Below are 20,491 nucleotides of genomic sequence, written 5' to 3'. Positions count from 1 at the left end.
TATTCTTTCTCCATTCTACTTACCAAATTTTAATAAACTATAAAATCCACTTACTTATTTTATTTAATGCCTCTCTCCCTCTAGCTTCCAAACTGGAAGGAAGGCGGTATCTCCAGCATCTGTAACAGGGTCCAACTGTAAATGTTCAACAAATATTTGTTGAATTAATGAATGAACCAACCTTCCTCAGTAATATATGCCATCAGAAAGGTCTGAGACCATTTTCTGGAGATCCTTCTAGGGGCTCATCAATACATCCTGGAGGAAATTCATCATGCAGCTAGTTATCAGTCTGGGTATCATAAGCAAGCTTTAAGGCATTTCATAAGACTAAGACGACACTCATGATCCACATAAATGGGAGTTTCTCAAGGAAGACAGTCCAGCTGGTTAGGATAATTTCCCAAAGGAGGCAGGCCCAACTTGGAAGGGCTGAACTTTCTAGCACATTCTGTATACTTGGCTTCTTCCAGCAAATCGGCCCAAGTGTCCTGCTGGACCTCCAGCCTGCTGACATTTATCCTGCCTGTCTCCCACTGGCTCAGCTTCAACTCTGACAGCATGAGGACCAGGGAAAAGAGTAGAAAAGCTCATACACAGAGCCTGTAATTTACAAAGTTCTTTCCATACATACATCTCATTTAATACTCACAGCACTGATGTGATTTCACTTACTGATTCAGCACACATTTACTGAACCCATTCAGGGGAAACACGCTGAGTTAAAAAACAAAAAGAAAAAGACACAGTCTATGCACTCAAGATGTTCCTACTTTAGTAGGATAGCAACATACAAGTCATTGTCTTATATTGTTGTTCTCCATAGAATTTTCACCATCTGATACAAATTTACGTATTTATTCCTCTTTCCCCACTCACTAGTGCCTTTGTTCTGTTCATTGCTGTATCTCCAGTGCCCAGGCCTACAATAGCAGGCATTCAATGGGTATTTGTTGAAAGAATAAAGAATATAAAAAAATGCAAGGAAAATGAAGAAGTATCTGAGTATGCCTGGGGAATTTACAGGAGATTTTCTTAGAAATATAGCACTCTAAACAATTCTTAAAGGATGACTAGCTTTCCACGGTTTCTTGGACAGAATGTTCGGATGAGAGTTGGTGAAAAGGAGGGGATTCTGGACAAAGATCACAGCAGGTGCAGAGGCAGAGATGTTCATGGAGTCAGTTTTCCTTTGCACCTGCCCAAAAGGACCATCAGCTTCTGAAAAACAGGAATTACTTCAAATCTCCACCTGTTTCTAGAGCAGGGCTGGGCCACTGGTAGGCTTTGTGAAATAAGTTCGATTATCTTCTCAATCTCCAGTAACTTAAAAAAAAGAAGACACTTTTCTTTTAAACTGTTTTTTCAAATATGCCTAGCAGAGCAGAGAATAAGTCACAAAGTAGAAGCTAATACTAGATATTTCTTAGTCGATATTAATTCCTAATACAAGGAACATATGGTCCCTTATTTGCAAAGCAAAGCTCTGGTCCCATCTCAGCCTCTTAATATCCTTGTGGGAAAGCCTGGAGAAAGCTTCCTTTTTTTTCATTGTAAAATGGGAAAGGGAAGTGCAGGGGATTAACATAGAAGGAAGGCCAGAACTCGGCTGGAGCCAGGTCCTAGGAAACCTTGTCTAACACTGCTGCCTCCTTTCCAGGCACAGCCCTTTGCCTGTCCCAAGCATGCTGAGTGGTACCTCTTCTAACTGCAGCACTTACCAGGACAGAAAGGCCCCCACAGTGGGCCTTTTCCATTGATCAGACTCTGGGGCTCCCAGACCACCTTGATGACAACTGGATAATCAGGTCACGTGGGTTCTTTCCACCCTGCCGACCACGCCTGCTGGATTCCCAAGGTTATTACCATTCTGGCTTTTCCCCCTGGAGTTTAGTAGTCACTGTCACATTGCTGGTAGCAGACAAGTCCCAGCCAACAAGAATGTCATTGCTGGGGGCCCTTGATATGCTCTGCTGAAACAATCCCCACATAAGCCAGAATATGTCAATTAGTTCAGAGGATGATTTACAGTCACTAGAGAAGTAGCTCATTTGGGCAAAACAATCAACCTAAGTTCAAATTTTCTGTACTTCCCTTTTTACACATTAAAATGTTAATTCATTCAACCATCTGATACCATAAAAACCTCAACTATTAACCCGCCAAGGACACTTCACATAACATCAGGCGCAGACTGAAGAGAGCCTGAGGATTCTGTAAGTGTACAGAGCACTGAAGGGAGACAGTCAGGTGCCGGTGGGGGCGACCCTCCCCTAATCACTGTGCGTCTTTTCAGCCCTGAGAGCAGCTCGCGGTCTCTCTCAAGTGTAGCCAGGGCATCTTCTGAAGATCAAAGCGCCATGAAGCAAAGGGATGCAGCTGCTTGCCTGGCGGCACTGGCATTGAGTGAAAAGGCCTTGGAAAACAAAGGGAGTTCTGTGCATCTGGGTCAGGTGAGTGGAAAGGAGAATCAGGAGGCCAGAGGCAAGGCCGGCTTGGTTTTTATGATGCGTGACTCCAGGGAGGACAGAAGGCAGTCACTCTGTGTGACACTCTGTGGAGTGGAAGATGAGCTTGCCCACTGACTCTGCAGCGATCCTGGGCAATCAGTTTTCCTTCCTACCCCTCCATTCCTCCCACTTGTGCTCGGTTCACTTCTCCCACTGACAGAGGCCTGCCACAGTTTAGCACACCGCTCTCTGGGGAGGCTGTACAGCAGCGTGCTACCTTCCACCCTACGGATCAGCCTGTCTCCCTGCCCCTTGTGCTCCCAATCCTCAGGCGGAGGTTATTAACTCTCCCCTGGCCCGACTTTACTGAAGGGGCACCATGCTGGTGGCTCACCCCCCAGCTGGCCTGGGGCTTGCTCCTCTCCTACTGCACCCCCACTCCCAGGAATGGCTCTTGTCCTTGTCCTTTATGGCCTGGTTCTTTCCCTGTGTTTGGTTGTGACCCATATCGAATCCCCTTTGCCTCTTTCTGCATTTTCCAATCTTCTGGCAATTTCTAGCCCATCTTCTGAAAAGCCTTCCCTGACACACAAAGTGGGTTGGAGCCTCGTTCTGGTGCTTTAGTTCCCCAGATTTTCCCTGTTGTGATTTTCATCGAACTTTTGCCATGAGCACATGTTTAACTGTCAATCCACCCCATCCAACTTGAAGTGCTGAGGGGAGAGGCCACCCTCTTCCCTACTGCTTTGCCCAGGGACTCGTCCCCACAGTGCTCACCTACCCTGTGAATTAGAGAAAGAACAAACATGCTCCAAAGCATCTTGGGTAGCAGAGACAACTCCCTTCATTCAAACTCACAGCCCATAATGGGCAGTGGGGTGGGGGGCTCTAGAGGCTGAAGGAGGAGGGCCTTCCACTGGGCCTGAGCTGTATTCCCAAGACCTTGCCCTTTCTCTGGTGATTCTTTAGGGCAAGGGCTCAAGTACCACCCCACCATGCCCTGCCAACCCCACCACACTTCACTCAGCCTGCTCTAGCTTCAGCTTCTGGCCCTGCCATGTTGTCCTGCAGCTGCAGGCCCCAAACACAACATTGTGGGCCCAGGCCACACCTGCCTGCCAACTGCTGCACTGCAGTACTGCTCTGACTAGACAGAAAACCTGAGGAGGCCTGCTTTTTGCTTCCTAGCTTTGTTTCTTGGACACAAGGAAACTGTGCAATAGTGGAAAGAATACACATTCTGTTCTAGTGCTTGGGGGCCAGAGAGCCATTGTACTTCCTAGCTGTATCACCTGCAGCACATCCTCAGAACCTCAGTTTTCCTGCCCAAAACTTGAGCATAACAACATACACATCAGAAGGAGATGGTGCTGCTTATAGGAGAGAATGTAAGAGAACACCCAGTATAGAGCTTGGAATTCAGGACATTTTCACAAATGCTTATTTCGCTGCAGGTACCAAGGCCACTGCCTTCCTTTCTGACCTGCACCAAGACCACTTCAAGCACGCAAGCCAGAAGAACTGTTCTGTGGCTCTAGTTGAGATTTCCAGCTGCCTCAGAATATCTGTGCTGCCCTCCTTTCTTGGTAATAGAATCTCTAATTTTTGAACTACAAGAACAAACTATGTGTACAGTCTTCCCTTGCAGATTGGTGCAGCCATGTCAGCAGGATTTGGCCAAAGGGGTGGAGGCAGAAGCGCTGCCATGATCCTGGGAAGGGGTGAGGGAGGGCGGGGCACGGTTACCCTCCTGATGGCTGGACCAACATATGGCTGGTGCCTGAGTGTCCATTTCAGCTGCCAGGTAGAAGCAAGTGGTAGAGGATTTGAGCTACAAGGTACTGAAATGAGATAAAAGAAAGAAGGCTCCTGGGTCCTGGACCCCTGGAGGACTATGCTGGCATGGGGTCTCCTCCCATGGACTTCATTTACCTGAGAGAGAAACTACCTTACGTCTTGTTAAGTCAGTGGTTGTGAGTTTTCTGTCACTCCCACACAAACCTCACCCTGACTGACTACAGGCCTGCACCTGTTTAACCACAGCTCCTTCCTGGATAACTACTGTAAGCTCACTGCAGGCCTTCAGCGAGCTCCCAGAGACTCCCAACAGAAGAGACTTCCCCCGTCATCTCTGAAGCTGGAGACACGGGCTGTGTCTTGCAGGGAGCTTGCTGACAGTCTTTAAGTTCTCTCCAGTGGGTCCATTTACTGCAGACGGGTGGGCGGAGAACCCAGTTCACTCAGAGTCTGCTATACGATGCTTATTTGTACATATTTGACTGGAGTCAACAGGGGGGGGAAATAAGCTTGAAAAACCATGAAGAAATTACATCAGCCTTCTGGATTTGCCATCTCCTGTGATTCTTACCTGCCTGGTAACAGTCTCAGAAAGCAACTTACCCTTTTATACTCGCATCAGAGTGTGAATCTGGGCCTTAGCCAAACCCAGTACAGGAGTTACATAAGATTTAGAACAGTGCCACTCAAACTGTGTCCACAGCCTCGCTGTCTGTCCTCACACCGTTGCTAGTCCTGGATGTGCCAGGATGGAGAGCCACTGGATCACTAAGCCATTGTTTCCTTCTGCTGACATTTTATTTTTTCACAGCGAGACTTCCTCAATGAAGGAAGCAGTGGAGTAATATGTATTCTGACATAAGCTATTTATCTGGTATTGGACAGCACTCTGGATAATAGCACTACTTTGGCCTATTTGGGGCTCCAAAGAAAGAAAACTATGTACTGAGCCCTACCCCAAACCAAGTGAATAGGAATCTCTGAGGATGGAGCCCAGACATGTGCATTTGAGTAATGCCCTGAGCTCATTCTGAGGGATCTCTCTAGTGGAAAGCCACTCTCTAGATATGACAGGAAGGGGGAGGACACAGTATTGTTTTCTCAGGACCAAAGCCACATAAACATCCATGTGCACTTGCTTTAAACTTCTGCACAACAGCATTGTAATAGGGTCTTTCTTGGGCCCTTCTTTATCACCTGCTGATTTGAGAGGAGTTGGTAAATTACCTTGGATAAACTTAAGACCCAGAAACATTTGATGATATTCTTTCTATAGGCTTTTGTTCATAATGTAGTTTTTCCTAAATCTCTTTCAGTCTTTGCTGAATTTATTCTCTCGTGACATACAAACCCAGCTTCTATAAGCCAATACAAAGGAGGAAAGATTTTCCTGCTTTCTTCCATGACAGATCCCAGCAGCATCACTGCTGTCCCCTACCTCATGGCTCCAGCTGCATGACAGGTTCAGTCCCTACCAAAACGGACCAATGTTTCCAAAACGGTGAGGATAGGACCAGCACCCTCTGCCCTTACCTGCAGTTCCCAGGCTCAAAAGCACAGCCACCCAGAGGACCCAGAAGAAAACGAGGATGGCAAATGTCCACAGTGGCTGGAGCAGAAGGAAAGGAGAGCTCCTGATGGCTTTATTTGTGACTTGGAGAAGTTCAACTGCTAATTCTTTTCTCTTTCTGAGGACAAAAATCAAGACGAGCAAAACTGCCTGGTGAGAAAGGAGTTAGAGTAAATTATTCAAAACAATGAAGAACAGAGAAGAGCTTAAAACAAACCTTAATATTTTTCTGACATCTCAGCAAACAGCTCTTTTAAGATAGTTACTTACTACTTCTCCTGTAACTGAACAGTTAAATTCTCAAACACTGACTGGGCATCTACACAGTCCTGGTCCCTATGCTGGATCCTGCAGCTTTACCAGTGAACAGGTCACAGCCCCTTCCCTGAGGGAGCTTGCGGGCTGGTCAAAGAGCAAGAGAAAATGAGAACAAGGTCCTCTAGCGTCAGGGAGCTGTCTTCTAGCCCACCTACTCCCCCATCCGCAGCACACAAGATACTCAGAGATGCTGAAGGGCTGCAAAGGCAATTTCCCTAACCCCCACCCCCATGCCAGCCCCTGCCATCTCCTCATCTGTTCACTGTCCAGCTTCTGCAGGACTAGTCTACACTGCCATCCACACTTCCACATGCCAACTCATTTAACTGCCTGTAAACCTCTGGACCCCAGTACTCTCCTGAAACTGCTCTCCCCAAAGTCACCTCATCTGACCCGTGAATGCCAACTCCCATGGAGACATTCTGGGTCTTGCTTGACCTCAGCATGGCATGTGAATCTCTGACCAGTCCTTTTTTCTTAAAACTTTCTTTTACCTTGACTTCTGTGATTGCTCTTTCTTCTGGCTCTCTCCCTGTTTCTCTAGTTGTTGTTTCTTAGCGTCTTTGAGGGGTGCCACCTACTCCCTGGTGATTTTAGCATCCTTCCTAGAAGCTGATAACCTTCAAATAAAAATCTCCAGCCTCACTTGTCTGTAAGAGCCAGATCAGGTAAGTACATCGGTTACTGACCAAACAATGGATACCCTAGTATCTCAAATTCAACTTGTCCTGAACCAGATTCATTATCGTCATAGTAATATTTCATCTTTCCCCCATATTCTCTACTCCAGCGGTCCTAATTTTTCTAGACTCTCCAAGAATAAGTTAAGTTCCTCTCCTGTGTGCTTTCATTTCATCCTATCCTTACCCTATGGAAGCACTCAATATATTCTACTGTAAATGTTTGCATGTCTGAATTTCACATTAGATTAAGCCCCTCGAGGGCAGTTCACCCCTTACTGTCAAGGACTGGCACAGTGTCCATCATGTAACACAATCCTGGATCAAATTTCCTGATAGGTCCTTCAATCAACCCTGCCCTTGCTATTCCCACTGTTGATGCCACTCAAGTCTCATCATCTCTCATCTGGATCCCAAACCTCATTAGCCTCTTCATTTAAGCCCCTTAGACCCCTGGCCCCATCACACCCTCTCCTCCAACCCACAGCTAAAGGGATCTTCGCAGGATAGAGTCAGTTATGTCATCTCCCTGCTCAAAATCCAGCAACAGCTCCCCAGTGCTCCAGGGTAAAGATCAAAGTCATTATCATCACAGATCAGGGCCTTCCTAGCACGGCCCCTCTGTGCACTGCCTCTCAGGCTTCTGCCAAGGGAACTTTCTGCAGGTCATTCTCTTGTCCATGTGACCTCACACATGCTATTCCCATGGCCTCTGATGTCCTTTCTCCTCCAGCTGGGCTGGAGCATTCCTGATCTCATGGTCAAGTGGAGAAAAGTCAGAGGATGGTGGACTAATCCTGCCAAACAGCACCCAGAGCTGGGAGCAGAGTCCTAACCTGGCCATAGGGAGTGTCAGGGAGAGCCAGGAAGATGCCCAGAGGAGGTCCATCAGTTGTAAAGGCTAAGTAGGAATTCCCATTTCTGTATCCTCAATGTCTAGCACAATCAACACAGAAGTGGGCTTTTTTATTTTGTACTTAAAATTTTGACAAAGAAAAATGATATCACTTTTAGGCAAATAAATCTGGCTCCTAGTTCCTGAGTGAAATGCTTAGAGATGTATATTTAAATGTGTGTGTGTTACAACTTAGTGTATGTACACACACACACACATATGTACACATGCACACCTATACATGTTTATATGTATATGTGTATACATATATGCATAAAACACTCATCTCAACCTCAAACTACACTACAAGGATGTTCTTCAGAAGTAATGAGTTAACCACAACCCCTTCCTTTCCCCAGTCTCAACTGTGGTCAGCATCACCTAAAGGGGACCAGGCTGGGGGTGCGGGCTGGGCTGGGGTGCACAGCAGGGCAGACTCACCACAGGGGCCAAGCCTTGACTTCACTCTTCTGGGCTCTAAGCTGCAAGGAGCTGCATTTCAGCCTATGCTTCTAGGCTGATGCCCTGAGCATTTAATGCCACTCGCACTGTTTTCTTCATTGCTGCTAGCAGTTATTTTGAAACTATTTAAATAATATTCATAGGCACCCCCAACTTTCCAGAACATTTTTAAGTGGATTTGTAAAGAGCTGCTGGGAACTCAAGAGACAGGAACATATCCCCATACACCAGGTGGTCCTGGTAGCACGCAAGGAACTTCCGGGATAACTTCACCAGGTGACACTCTCAAGGTGTCTGCTGGGCCCCAACCCACAGTGAGGGGTTGGGGGAGGATGGGGAAGAAGTGGGGTTCTGAGGGGAGCAAGAAAGGATGAGGGTGGGGGCAGGTGACCCTCCTTCTGCTTCTGTTCCTTTCTGCATACTGTTGGTTTTCCACTCTTTCTCTTCTCTGGGAAAGCAGGGGAAGAAAGAAGGAGTGAGGGAGAAGGGGGAAGCTGAGACTCTCCTTCCCCTTGGAGACCAACGCTGGGGACTGGGAGTGGCATCTGACCTGTGGACACAAGCTGGCTTCCTCTCCCTGTCCTTCCCTCACCCTGTGCTGGCGTCTGAGGAGCCGACACCTGGCTGGTGGGGAGAGAAGCAGGCAGGCAGTGGTTTTCCTGGGCACGGCCCTCCTCTTGCTCCACAGCCAGCCCAGCGTCCTCCCCCTGGGTCTCCAGCCAAGGGGCATTAGGGGTGGCTCTCTGGTGGCAATGCCAAGCTTCCAAGGTGGATGCGCCCTAGGGAGGAGGGAGATCCATCCCCCTTCAGGCAACCTTGCAGCAGTATTCCCATTAGAGAGTTGGGGAGACCCAGGCCTCAGAGGCCAAGTCATTCCTCCAAGGTCACACAGTGGCTGGTGGGGCATAGATTGGAATGTAGGCCCAAGATAGCAAAGGCTGGCACCCATCCCTAGGCACCACGACCCGGCACTGCTTGCTTTGTAACTCACCGCATCACGCGAGAGGTGCTCTGTGTGTTGTGTCTTGCTGGCTCCATGGCTTAGTGCCGAGCGCTGTGCATAGCAGGGGCTGCTGATGAAGACCTCAGGCTCTTATGAGGACAAGCGCATCTAGCCACCACCACTTGGTGCACGTGTCCAATGGTGCATGTTCCACCCTCTGTACTAGCCCCCGGGCAGTCCTCAACGGACACAGGTGGAAACGGCTTCTCTCTGCTTTCATAGCCTCCCCTTTCACCAACCTTACACTCAGTGAAGAGGAAAATTAATCTCTGAGCTCAGCCTGTGGGCGGTCAATGGTTTGGTGTGTGAAGACAAAGGAAGCCCTGTGGAGGGCTCAGGGAGGAAGCAGGCTCTCCCCTTGCCTTGCCTGTCCCTGCTCTGCTCCTTCCCCAGTCCTGCTCTGACCCTGGCCATGCCCTCCAGTCCCAGTATTTGGCCTGGGGGAGGGGAGGGGAGGGGTGTCTTCCTTCCCCAGCCTCCCTCATAAGCCCTGGCTCAACTACAGGCCTGGTCACTGCCTGAGGCAGAACAAAGCAAGAGCATCGCTTTATCACCTGTGTTTCCTGAGGCACAGTTTATGTGAAGAACACAAACCTGAAACCTCACTAGAGAAATGTGAAGACTACCAAATTAAGGAACTGAAGGACGTCCTGGAAGGAGAGAATGGAGGTGCCGAGAAAGTCTGCATTTGCTGAAAGATGGAATGGGCTTGTGGGGACCTCTGGTGTTGCTCATCCCTAAAACAGTCAGCAAGCAGCACACCAGCAAGGAAGACCATGGGCCCCCCGAAATCAGTTCCACACTCTCTCCAAGGCCCTGTGTTGCCAGGACTTCTGACACTAGAAGTGACCTGAGTGATTTTCTGGTGTCAACCACTCTCCTCCAACAGCCAGTTCCTGCTGCCTTAACATTCTGTTTGCCTGGTTTCAACTAGGGAGTCACTGAAGAGGCAGCAGTTTCTCTGAAAACCAAAATAACCCAGCGGCCAGCAGGTTTGGAAACAAAGGGCTCTCTGTGTTCCAGGGCAGTGGGCGCTGTCACATCCTGGAGACAGCAGAGCATCCACTGGCTGGAAGGCAGGCCCCTCCTCACAGACAGGAAATAGGAACTGTTGTAAGTCTGCAAGCTTGTCCACCTTAGAATGTCCACCTTACAGCCTTCTGGGAGTAAAAAATGGTTCTACAGGGTTAATGAATCAGCAAGGATAACAAATTAACCTCTAAGAGATGGTAGAAATGACTTGGAAAGAAAAAAAGACCCTTTTCCCCACTTTCTGAAGGTTTTGAATTATTCCTTCATAGGTATTTCAAAAAAACAAAGGCACTAAATATTTTATGTACATTCACTGTACTAATATGTATGTACATTCTGAGGTGAAAAAAATGTTTTGTTTTTGTTAAAATCTAGTCACTTGTATTTCAGAGTTCTGGTAGCCTCCTTTCATCTGCTGCTGGAAGGGCATTTCTTACCGTGATCACTGTGGATACAATAGCAAACCCCAGCAAACACTTCATATTTTCCCTTTCTGTGTCCAATTCTGTGCTGAGGTCGTTGGTATAGTCATAATACAGCCACCATAAGACACCGCAGACAACTAGAAAGCAAAGCACCATGGGAACTGAGCAGACATGCATACGCACCGCTCCCCTCCACCCCACCAGGCAGCCCTGTTCAGGCTGCAGGTTCCAAGTGCCTGGGGCTTCACTGGCCACATCTGACCCTCTGAAGGAGCTGGACAGGGCCGGGGTGGCACTCCCTGGACCCAGAAGACCTGAGCACCTGCTTGTTTATCGCTGACACAGGGAGGTGATGCCAGGTGCCTTCCGTCAGCCCAGCCCACAGTTTGGGTCAGGGTGTAGTGAGGAAATGGTACCAGGGTGGTGGGAGAACAACATTGGAGTCCAAAGCCTAAGATTTCTCTATGCGCTCTGCTGCTGACAGCTTCTTTGGGAGCCTGGCTATCGGCTTGGTACCGGAAGGGCTGCGAGGATACTCGGACATTGCACATGCTCTCCATTTAGGTGTTGAATGCTACCCACAACACATCGCAGTGCCTGGGAAGATCAGGGTCCTCTTTTCTAGTCATAGAGGGGGAAAAGCATCCTCACAAGCCACCCTGCCTGTCCCCCAGCACAGTCATTCTATGCACCTGGAAGCCACAGAGCTCTAAGGTGCTAAAGGCACAGCTGATTATCTAGGGGATAAAACACTACGGTCATACCAATTGTTAAAAATTAAAATATCCCTTACCTGTGGTACATAAGAGCTGCTTTGAACTGATGCCCCTGTCCCTTTTGGATTCCCTTTCTCAACAATGCATGGATGGATCCACATTCCAGCAACAAAAAGGGAAACAGCGGGCATGGGAGAGGGTTTCAGGGACCCGGCCCCAGATCAGAACCTGCAGGGCTTCAAAATGGCTGGAATCTCTGTGTGACAATTGTGGCTACCCACATGCCAATGGGTGATGCGAACATTCAGAAGAAATCCTTAAAAGGCTTCCAATAGACATTGGGATTACCTTTTAATGGTGTGGACACCAGGACTGACTGGAAGGCTCACCTCAGAGACAGCACTGTGAGGAAGAGACAGCAGACTGGGCATCAACTCTGCCATTATCTGGGGGACACAAGTGACTCTCTTCATCCTCTCTGGGCCTGAGTTTCCCCATATGTAAAATGACAAGTTTGGGTGAGAGACTCTCTAAGACCCCATGTAACTCAAAAAAGCTGACTTGTAAGCTCTATACCCAATGGAAAGGCTTTTCATTTAATCATAAAGAAATCAATCAAGTAGAAATACTTACACAACAATCCCAGAACAACCAACGCAATGAAGATGTGACTCAGCAGGACGGTGATGAACTGGAAGGTGAATATCATGGCCAAAGACAAGGCTGAAAAATAAAGCAGAATGTATGAACCCCAACAGCTACCAAGTATGAGGGTGCTGACAGCCAGACTGTCAGGACAAAACCCTCCCAACAAGCGGGGCTGAGGAGTTTCTTCTCTCTCTAAATGTCTGGGACATCTACCAAACAAGAATAACAGGACACACCCAGGACACTCTGAAGCACATACAAGTTCAGTGTCTGGCACAGTAAACTAGTTTCTGAAAGTGCTAGTGTACTTCGTAGGTTAAAAAAAAAATTTTTTTTTTAAGTAGGTATCATTTCCAAATACCTCAAACCTTTTTTTCTTTTAAGTCTAAATGAACCATTGACATTTTTAAAAATCATATTTCGCTCTTTAGATTTCATACTGGGCTTATGTAAAGTTTTAACTTTAAATGTTCTCAGATATTCTTATTAAATATGAAAGATTAATGGCTTTAAGAATGGAAGATTTAAGATTCTAATTATATGGTAAATTGTCTGTATCAAAGATCTACATATTGTTTTCCAGTATTTGGGTTTTTAGGCCTGTGAATTTATTCTGTGTATTTCCGTGAGTTTATAAATACTAGTTTACTTTTTTTTCTAAACAAGAAAGCAAGATTACATCTAGATATTTCAGGGTAATGGTTAAGAACATGGACTTGTAAATCAGCCGGATCTGGGTTGAATCTTAGCTCGGCTACCTACTTTACTAGCTTTGTGACCTTGGCCAACTCACGTAAGCTCTAAGCCTCAGTTTCTCCTCCTAAACACAATGACAAGATTTTAACAAGGTTTTAGTGAGCTAAAAGTAAGCACAATGCCTGGCATGTTTGTGTCATAGCCTGGAAGTTACATAAGGGGTGACTGATCATCAGGAATTAGTGACCTTTTAGTAATGAAATTATGGAGAACTCAGTTTGAAATCTGGCAAAATCATGTTAATGACTGACCAGAGAATTTCTTTTAGCTAAGAGGCTGGGAGGCAGCCACTGGGGATGGGGGAAGATAACAGCCCATTACTATCACCCATAGCAGTAGAACTTGTTCAACTTGTTCAAAGAGAAAGTTGACTCAATGGAACTTATCAAGCTGAAACATAGCAAATGGACTATTAAAGGGCCACGGATAGGTAGCTGTTTCCAGAAATGCCCAGAAATGTCCTGGCTCAAGGCCTTGCTCTGCCTGCAAGCCCAGGGAGGCAGGGTCCTTGGAGGCGCAGCTCATCAGGCCAGAGCCTTCTGATGCTATCTAACACGGATGCATATACCTCTTTCCCTTGCTTTCCAAGCAGCTTCTGCTCTAGCTTGCCAATAGGCAGAGGGCACTCTGGCCAGACGACATGCATGTCTGGTCCCCCTGACAGTTGTACTTTTCATGGCCAATTCATAAACTGTCAATCTGCTTTTATATCCATCCTTATATAGAGCTGAGGAATGGCACTGGAACATGGTCACTATATTAAGACAACTCCCACCCCAGGGAGGCAGGCCACTTGGTAGAGAGCCATCTGATCTTCCCCCAATCTTATTTCCCTTTTCCCACTTGAATCTGAAATGCTGAAAATACTTATAAAGAAAATATATGAAGTGAAGTTTTAACTTCAGTCAAGGGGCTAATTTTCATTGTACAACACACATAAATGTTAGAAACTTTGGGACAGCCACTAAAATAAAATGAACTGAAAATTACCTAATGCGAGGATACACAGGCCAAGGATTGTGTCTCTTCCAGACATTATTCCACTTAGAATTCGATGGAGGGCATCAACATCATTTATGAAAACAGATGCAAACAAGGAATAACATTCAGGTGTTTGAGGGATGCATCGGTTAAACAAGGGAAAAGACTTGCTAAAAATAAAAGAACAAATGGCAAAGATATTTATCTAATTACTTTTTTTTCCTTCAGCACATTCTTACTTTCTGGTTCTACAAGATGATGCCAAATTTATCTGATACCTTTCTTATCCAACCCCTAAAATCAGTCATTTCTCCAAGGACTCCTTCTAAAATGGTATTTAGAAACCAAGATCAGGGCACTGGGTGTGCTCATTGCTACTGGAGTATTGCTGATCCTAGACCTTCTTATAATCAACCCTAGTATGTAGTGTCAGAATTGTTAACTAGTACCCCGTGAGAAACAAACTTTCCAACTATAGCACAGTGTTTATGTGCAGTTATTTCTGTCTTTAGCTTACAGTATCCACTCACAAAACTGTTTTTCAAAGTTGCTTAGGTCAGTTCCTTTTCTGTCCACCCCCTTTGGTTAGGTTATTTTATGTATTTGTAGTAAGTTAAATTAATTTGTCATAGTCTACATTCTCTTCTGAAGCATCTCCCCATTCCTTGGCTGATTTTATTTTTCATTTGACTACAGTGAAGTTCACTCTGTATGGTTGTTGAAAAGTGCATAGTGCATAGAATCATGTAGAAGAACAATTCTAAACAGATTTTTTTTGACAGAACTGTCATGTGAATCCATCCTTGTTCCCAAGGGGCAGAAGGTGAACAATGTTATTCCTAAGTCAGAGGAGAACAGTTTCATGGAGAACTGAGAGGGCTTATAAGACTCCATGGGTTAAGGTCTGAGCCCTGAGAAGTGGAGGCTAGCATCCTTGGTGTCCAAAACAGCTGTAAGGAAGACTGTGGAGACCTCAGCAGAAAGAAGTTGGAGGTGGCCACATAATACCTCAGGACAAGGGAAGGCCTAACACATGACCAGCCAGACCAGAGATGCATTCACCCACATGAAGGGCACTACAGATGAGAGAACCCCTGTGATGAGATGTCTCCAAAGAGCCCAAAAAGTACCCAAAGGAGAAAGCTGGCTGGGACATCTTCCAAGCCCAGAGAGCTGGTACTGGTATCAGTCAAGTAAAAATGCCCCTGTTCCCTCCCTCTTTTTTGTCTTCACTTTTGCTGTGCCAGCCCTGAGAGTCAGAAGCCTGTTTCAGCAAGGTGGGAGAGGAACAGGTGAGTATACAGGAAGCAGAGGACCGCAGCCAACTTCCCTGACCGTAGCCTTCCTGCCTGCTCCTGGCCCAGACTGGGGGAGGGAGAAGTTTCAACTGTCAATCATACTTGAAGTTTAACATTGGGCAGAACATTTTAATTACTAAATTGAAAGTGTCTTTACAACTTAAAGTGACTGAGCACTAATACCTAAAAGTTACCCAAAAAGTCTTGATAACTGTATTTCCATTCAGGGGCAGAGAAAAAAGCTAGTCCCACTGAAAAAATTTAAAGAAACAGAGAAAAAATGAAAATTGCTTTCTGACTATATCCTACATACACACACACTTACATGTACATAACACATAAATCACACTTACATAAGTGCCTTTAAAGGCACAATCTCCATGCCTTTAAAGGATATGTACTACCTTGTACTATGTAAAAGGTAGTGCACAGCATACAGTGTACAGCCTGCTTTTTCTTAATATATCTTGCAGCTCTGTTCATATCAAAATATAAGGGATTCCTCTTTTTTTTTAATTGTGGAAAAAAGCCTTTTTCCTTGTGATGAGACTCAGGATATACTCTCTTTACAACTTTCGAACATCATACAGCAGTGTTAGTTATAGTCATCCTGTATATGGCATCCCCAGGACTTAGCTACTTCAATTAACAATATAACTTGGAGACTGCTTCATATCAAAGAGTTGTCCTCATTCTTTTTAGGGCTGCATAGCACCCCGTTGTGTGGATGGATTCTATTTAGCTTGTCCTCTGTTGGGTTTTTACACGAGTTCCAAATCCTTGCTAGTTAATGCTGCAGTAAATAACCTCATACATGTGTCATTCTGCACATATGCAAGTACTTCTGTAGGAAGTGGTATAAGTGGTATAAGTCTAGTGGTATAAGTGATGGGTCAGAGTGTATTTGCATTTATAATTTTAACAGGTAGTAGCCAATAACCCTCTGGAGGAGTAGAGCTATTTTGTTTTTCTGCCAGCAAAATATGAGAGTGCAGTTTCCCTAGGTCTTGCCAACAGAGGGCTGACAGACTTCGGAGATTTTTTTTCTTAATGAAGTACTGTTGACAAACGATCTTTCATTGGTTTCAAATATACAACACAGTGGCCCAACAGTTACTCATATTATGAAATCCTCATTTCAACTAGTTCAGTTACTGTCTGTCAATATAGGAATATGATGCAGAATCACTGACTATATTCTCCATGCTGTACTACCATCCCTGTGACCAACTTATATTATGATTGGGAATTTCTGTGCCTCTTTTTCCCCCTTGCCCTCCCCACCCATTTATCTCAACCCCTCCCCTATAGTAAACATTAGTCACTTCTCAGTTTCTATAAAGCTACCAAAGTTTAGTTCATTCTGTTTTGCTTTGTTTTTATATTCCATAAATAAGTGAAATCATATGGTATTTGTCTCTCTTTGCCTGGCTAATTTCACTGAGCCTCTAGATCCACCTAAATTGTTACAAATGTTGGTATTTACTTTTTATGTCTGAATAGTATTCCATTGTATGTATGTACCACATCATCTTTATTCATCCATCTATTGATGGACACTTAGGTTGCTTCTGTATCTTGACTATTGTATATAACGTGATGATAAACATAGGGTGCATATATCTTTTTGAATCAGGGATTTTCTTTTGAATCATTTTCTTTGGGTAAATTCTTAGAAGTGGAATTACTGGGTCAAATGGTATTTCTGTTTTTAATTTTTTGAGGAACCTCCATACTGCTTTCCACAGCAGTTGTACCAATTTAAGGGATTCCTCTTATTTTTACTGAGATAAAATTTGCATACAGTGAAATGTACAGATCTTAATTGTGCAATTATTGACTTCTAACAAATAGATATGTTCATGTAACCACCACCCCTTTCAGGGTGTGGAACATTTCTGTCATCCCAGAACATTCCCTCATACCCCCTTCCAATCAATCTCCATGCCTTTAAAGACACCATTAATCTGATTTCTAGAACTATAGTTTTGACTCTTCCATAATCCCATTTAAATAGACTCATAGAATATGTACTCTTTTGTATCCACCTTCTTTCAGTCAGCTGTTATGTGTATCAACAGATCATTCCTTTTAATTGCTGAGTACTATTCCACTGTTCCACTGTATGAATTTTTTAAAATTGATTCTCCTGTTGATTGTCATTTGAGTTGTTTCCGGTTTGGGGCTGTTAAAAATAAAGCTGCCATCCAAATTTACATATGTCTTTTTATGGACATACATTTTCACTTCACTTTTAGTACATACCTAAAAGTGGAATTGTTGGGTTATATAGTAAGTATATTCCTAGCTTTATAAGAAACACTAAGCTTTTTCCAAAGTGGCTGCATCATTCATATTCCCACCGGAAATGTTTGAGAGTTCCAGTTATTCTACACCCTCACCAGCACTTGGTACTGTCAATTTTTAAAATGATAGCCCTTCTAGTATGTGATATGTAGCCCTACTAGTGCAGTGATATCTCATTGTGATTTTAATTTGCATTTTCCTCATGGCTAATGATATTAAGCATGTTTTCATATACCTATTGGCTGTTTATATATCTTCTTTTGAGAAATGTCTCTTCAAGTCTTCTGCCTAGTTTTACTGGGATGCTTATTTTTTGTTGTTATTTATTTGAAGTAGGGGTCAGCCAAATTTAGCCCACTACCTGTTTTTGTACATCAAGCTTCACTGGAACACAGCATAGTCCAATTGTTTATATATATTAATTTTTAAATTTTGATATCTTTAGTGTACAATTACTTGAACATTATGGTTACTAGAATCCCCCCATTATCAAGTCCCCCCCCCCACATACCCCATTAAAGTCACTGTCCATCAACATAGTAAGATGCTACAGAATCATTACTTGTCTCCTCTGTATGTATTGCCTTTCCCATGTCCCCCAACCTACATTATGTGTGCTAATCGTGATTCCCCATTTTCCCCCTTATCCCTCCCTTTTCACCCACCCTCCCCAGTACTTTTCCCCTTGGTAACTGTTAGTCCATTCTTGGGTTCTGTGAGTCGGCTGCTGTTCTGTTCCTTCAGTTTTTCTTTGTTCTTATACTTCACAGATAAGTGAAATCATTTGATACTTGTCTTTCTCTGCCTGGCTTATTTCACTGAGCATAATACCCTCTAGCTCCATCCATGTTGTTGCAAATGGTAGGATTTGTTTTCTTCTTATGGCTGAATAATATTCCATTGTGTATATGTACCACATCTCCTTTATCCATTCATCTACTGATGGACATTTAGGTTGCTTCCAATTCTTGGCTATTGTAAATAGTGCTGCAATAAACATAGGGGTGCATATGTCTTTTTTAAACTGGGCTGCTGCATTCTTAGGGTAATTTCCTAGGAGTGGAATTCCTGGGTCAAATGGTATTTCTATTTTGAGTTTTTTTTTTTTTAAGATGATATATATATATATATATTTTTTTCTCATATTTATTGATCAAATAGTTGTTAACCACAATAAATTTCTGTATAGGGGGGTCAATACTCAATGCACAATCATTAATCCACCCCAAGCCTAATTTTTGTCAGTCTCCAATCTTCTGATGCATAACGAACAAATTCTTACATAGTGAATAAGTTACATGGTGAGCAGTGCAAGGGCAGTCATCACAGAAACTTTCGGTTTTGCTCATGCATTATGAACTATACACAGTCAGTTCAAATATGAATATTCATTTGATTTTTAAACTTGATTTATATGTGGATACCACATTTCTCTCTTTATTATTATTATTTTTAATAAAATGCTGAAGTGGTAGGTAGATACGAGATAAAGGTAGAAAACAGAGTTTAGTGTTGTAAGAGAGCAAATGTAGATGATCAGGTGTGTGCCTGTAGACTATGTGTTAATCCGAGCTAGACGAGGGCAATAAACATCCATGTATGCAGAAGATTTCTCTCAGAACATGAGGGGGGAGGTTCTAAGCCTCACCTCTGCTGCTCCCCATTTTCTCATCAGATGGCCCCCTGCGACTGTGCCTGTCTTAGGTTGTTCCTCCCTTGAGGAATCTTACCTGTCTCTGGCTAACCAGTCATCTTCCGGGGCCATACAGGGAAATGTTAAGTTGGTAAATGAGAGAGAAGCCTTATTGTTTGAAAAGGTTAGCTTTTTACTTCTTTGCATATTAATGCCCTGTGGCTTCTATGCCCAGCATTTGTCTTGAGGTGTCTTTACCACTTGGAAGAATTATGATACTCGGTAAATTCGACATGTGGCACGAGTTCTATTTAAAGGTTGTGATTAGGTAGGAAGAAGAAAAGCTATAGAAGTAGCAGGCAGAAGAAAACCTGGGAAGATTGATTATTTCTTTGACATATCTTCTTGTAGAGTAACTTCAGCATGGATAGGTTTTAAACTACTAATTAAATTGTGCACACACATTAACATAATAGGAATATAGTTACCTAACCAAAGCATACCTGTAATTACCAGCCATCTCCAGTGAAACCAAGAAAACCAGTTAGGCACCTTAGGCATTTGTGAAAACTTATCTATGATATGGTGGATATTGTCCGACTGAACTTAAACAGTCTGAGAGAATTCAGATAAACTAGAACAACCCATTCCTGGGGACTGTTCATATCCCATATGTTCTTTTAACGATAAATAGTCTGTGGTTGTAAGATTTTGGAGTGCTACAATTTGCACTTCTCCTAATTATTGGTTGAGTTCCAACAGTATAGATCCAGTCCAATTTTTTGTTTTACTGTATGCACAGGCCAGCTTAGATATCTCCTTCATCATTCCCATGGCAAGTCTAGGAACTGGTGGGATGAGTGCATCTACACCTGTGACAGTGCGTGGATCTTTGTTGGAGTTTTTTTTTTGCTGATCATCTTCTGTCATGAGTCTTCCCAAGAGTGCTGATGTTAGAAGTTCTTTTTCATATCGTATCTTAGTTCATTTTCGGGGTAGCCAAATTAGGCTTTGATCCTCTGTATAAACACAGACCCTTTGCCTACACTTTTATATGCCCTTTATATCATTGTGTAGAACTCATTAGAGGTCACCACATAGGAACTGCTTTTTTTTTTTTTTTTTTCAATCATTAATCTACACTTACATGACAAATACTTTGTTTACTAGGCTCTCCCCTATACCAGGTCCCCCCTATATACTCCTTTACAGTCACTGTCCATCAGCATAGCAAACTGTTGTAGAATCACTACTTGTCTTCTCTGTGTTGTACAGCCCTCCCCTTTCTCCCACCCCGCTATGGATGCTAATCTTAATACCCCTCTTTTTCTGCCCCCCCTTATCCCTCCCTACCCACCCATCCTCCCCAGTCCCTTTCCCTTTGGTACCTGTTAGTCCATTCTTGAGTTCTGTGATTCTGTTTCTGTTTTGTTCCTTCAGTTTTTCCTTTGTTCTTATATTCCACAGATGAGTGAAATCATTTGGTATTTCTCTTTCTCTGCTTGGCTTGTTTCACTGAG

At 44.2% G+C, this 20,491-nt stretch overlaps 1 protein-coding gene across 9 annotated transcripts in view; it reads right to left on the bottom strand.

Annotated features, from left to right (window-relative positions):
- Positions 1 to 20,491, bottom strand: part of SLC44A3 (solute carrier family 44 member 3) — a 75,944-nt gene that overhangs the window by 40,411 nt on the left and 15,042 nt on the right. For 7 of the 9 annotated variants that reach the window (XM_036906490.2, XM_036906491.2, XM_036906488.2 and 4 more), the window contains 4 exons: positions 13,743 to 13,903; positions 11,982 to 12,071; positions 10,645 to 10,769; positions 5,781 to 5,967 (listed from right to left, as the gene is read on the bottom strand). In XM_036906490.2, the coding sequence (XP_036762385.2) occupies positions 5,781 to 5,967; positions 10,645 to 10,769; positions 11,982 to 12,071; positions 13,743 to 13,903 (563 nt within the window). The remainder of the gene's footprint in view (positions 1 to 5,780; positions 5,968 to 10,644; positions 10,770 to 11,981; positions 12,072 to 13,742; positions 13,904 to 20,491) is intronic. The other 2 variants (XM_036906495.2, XM_036906498.2) reach the window with 2 other exon arrangements.

This window comes from Manis pentadactyla, chromosome 4 (genome assembly GCF_030020395.1).
Source record: "Manis pentadactyla isolate mManPen7 chromosome 4, mManPen7.hap1, whole genome shotgun sequence".
NCBI lineage: Eukaryota > Metazoa > Chordata > Mammalia > Pholidota > Manidae > Manis > Manis pentadactyla.
This window is presented reverse-complemented; position numbering and strand designations above follow the sequence as displayed.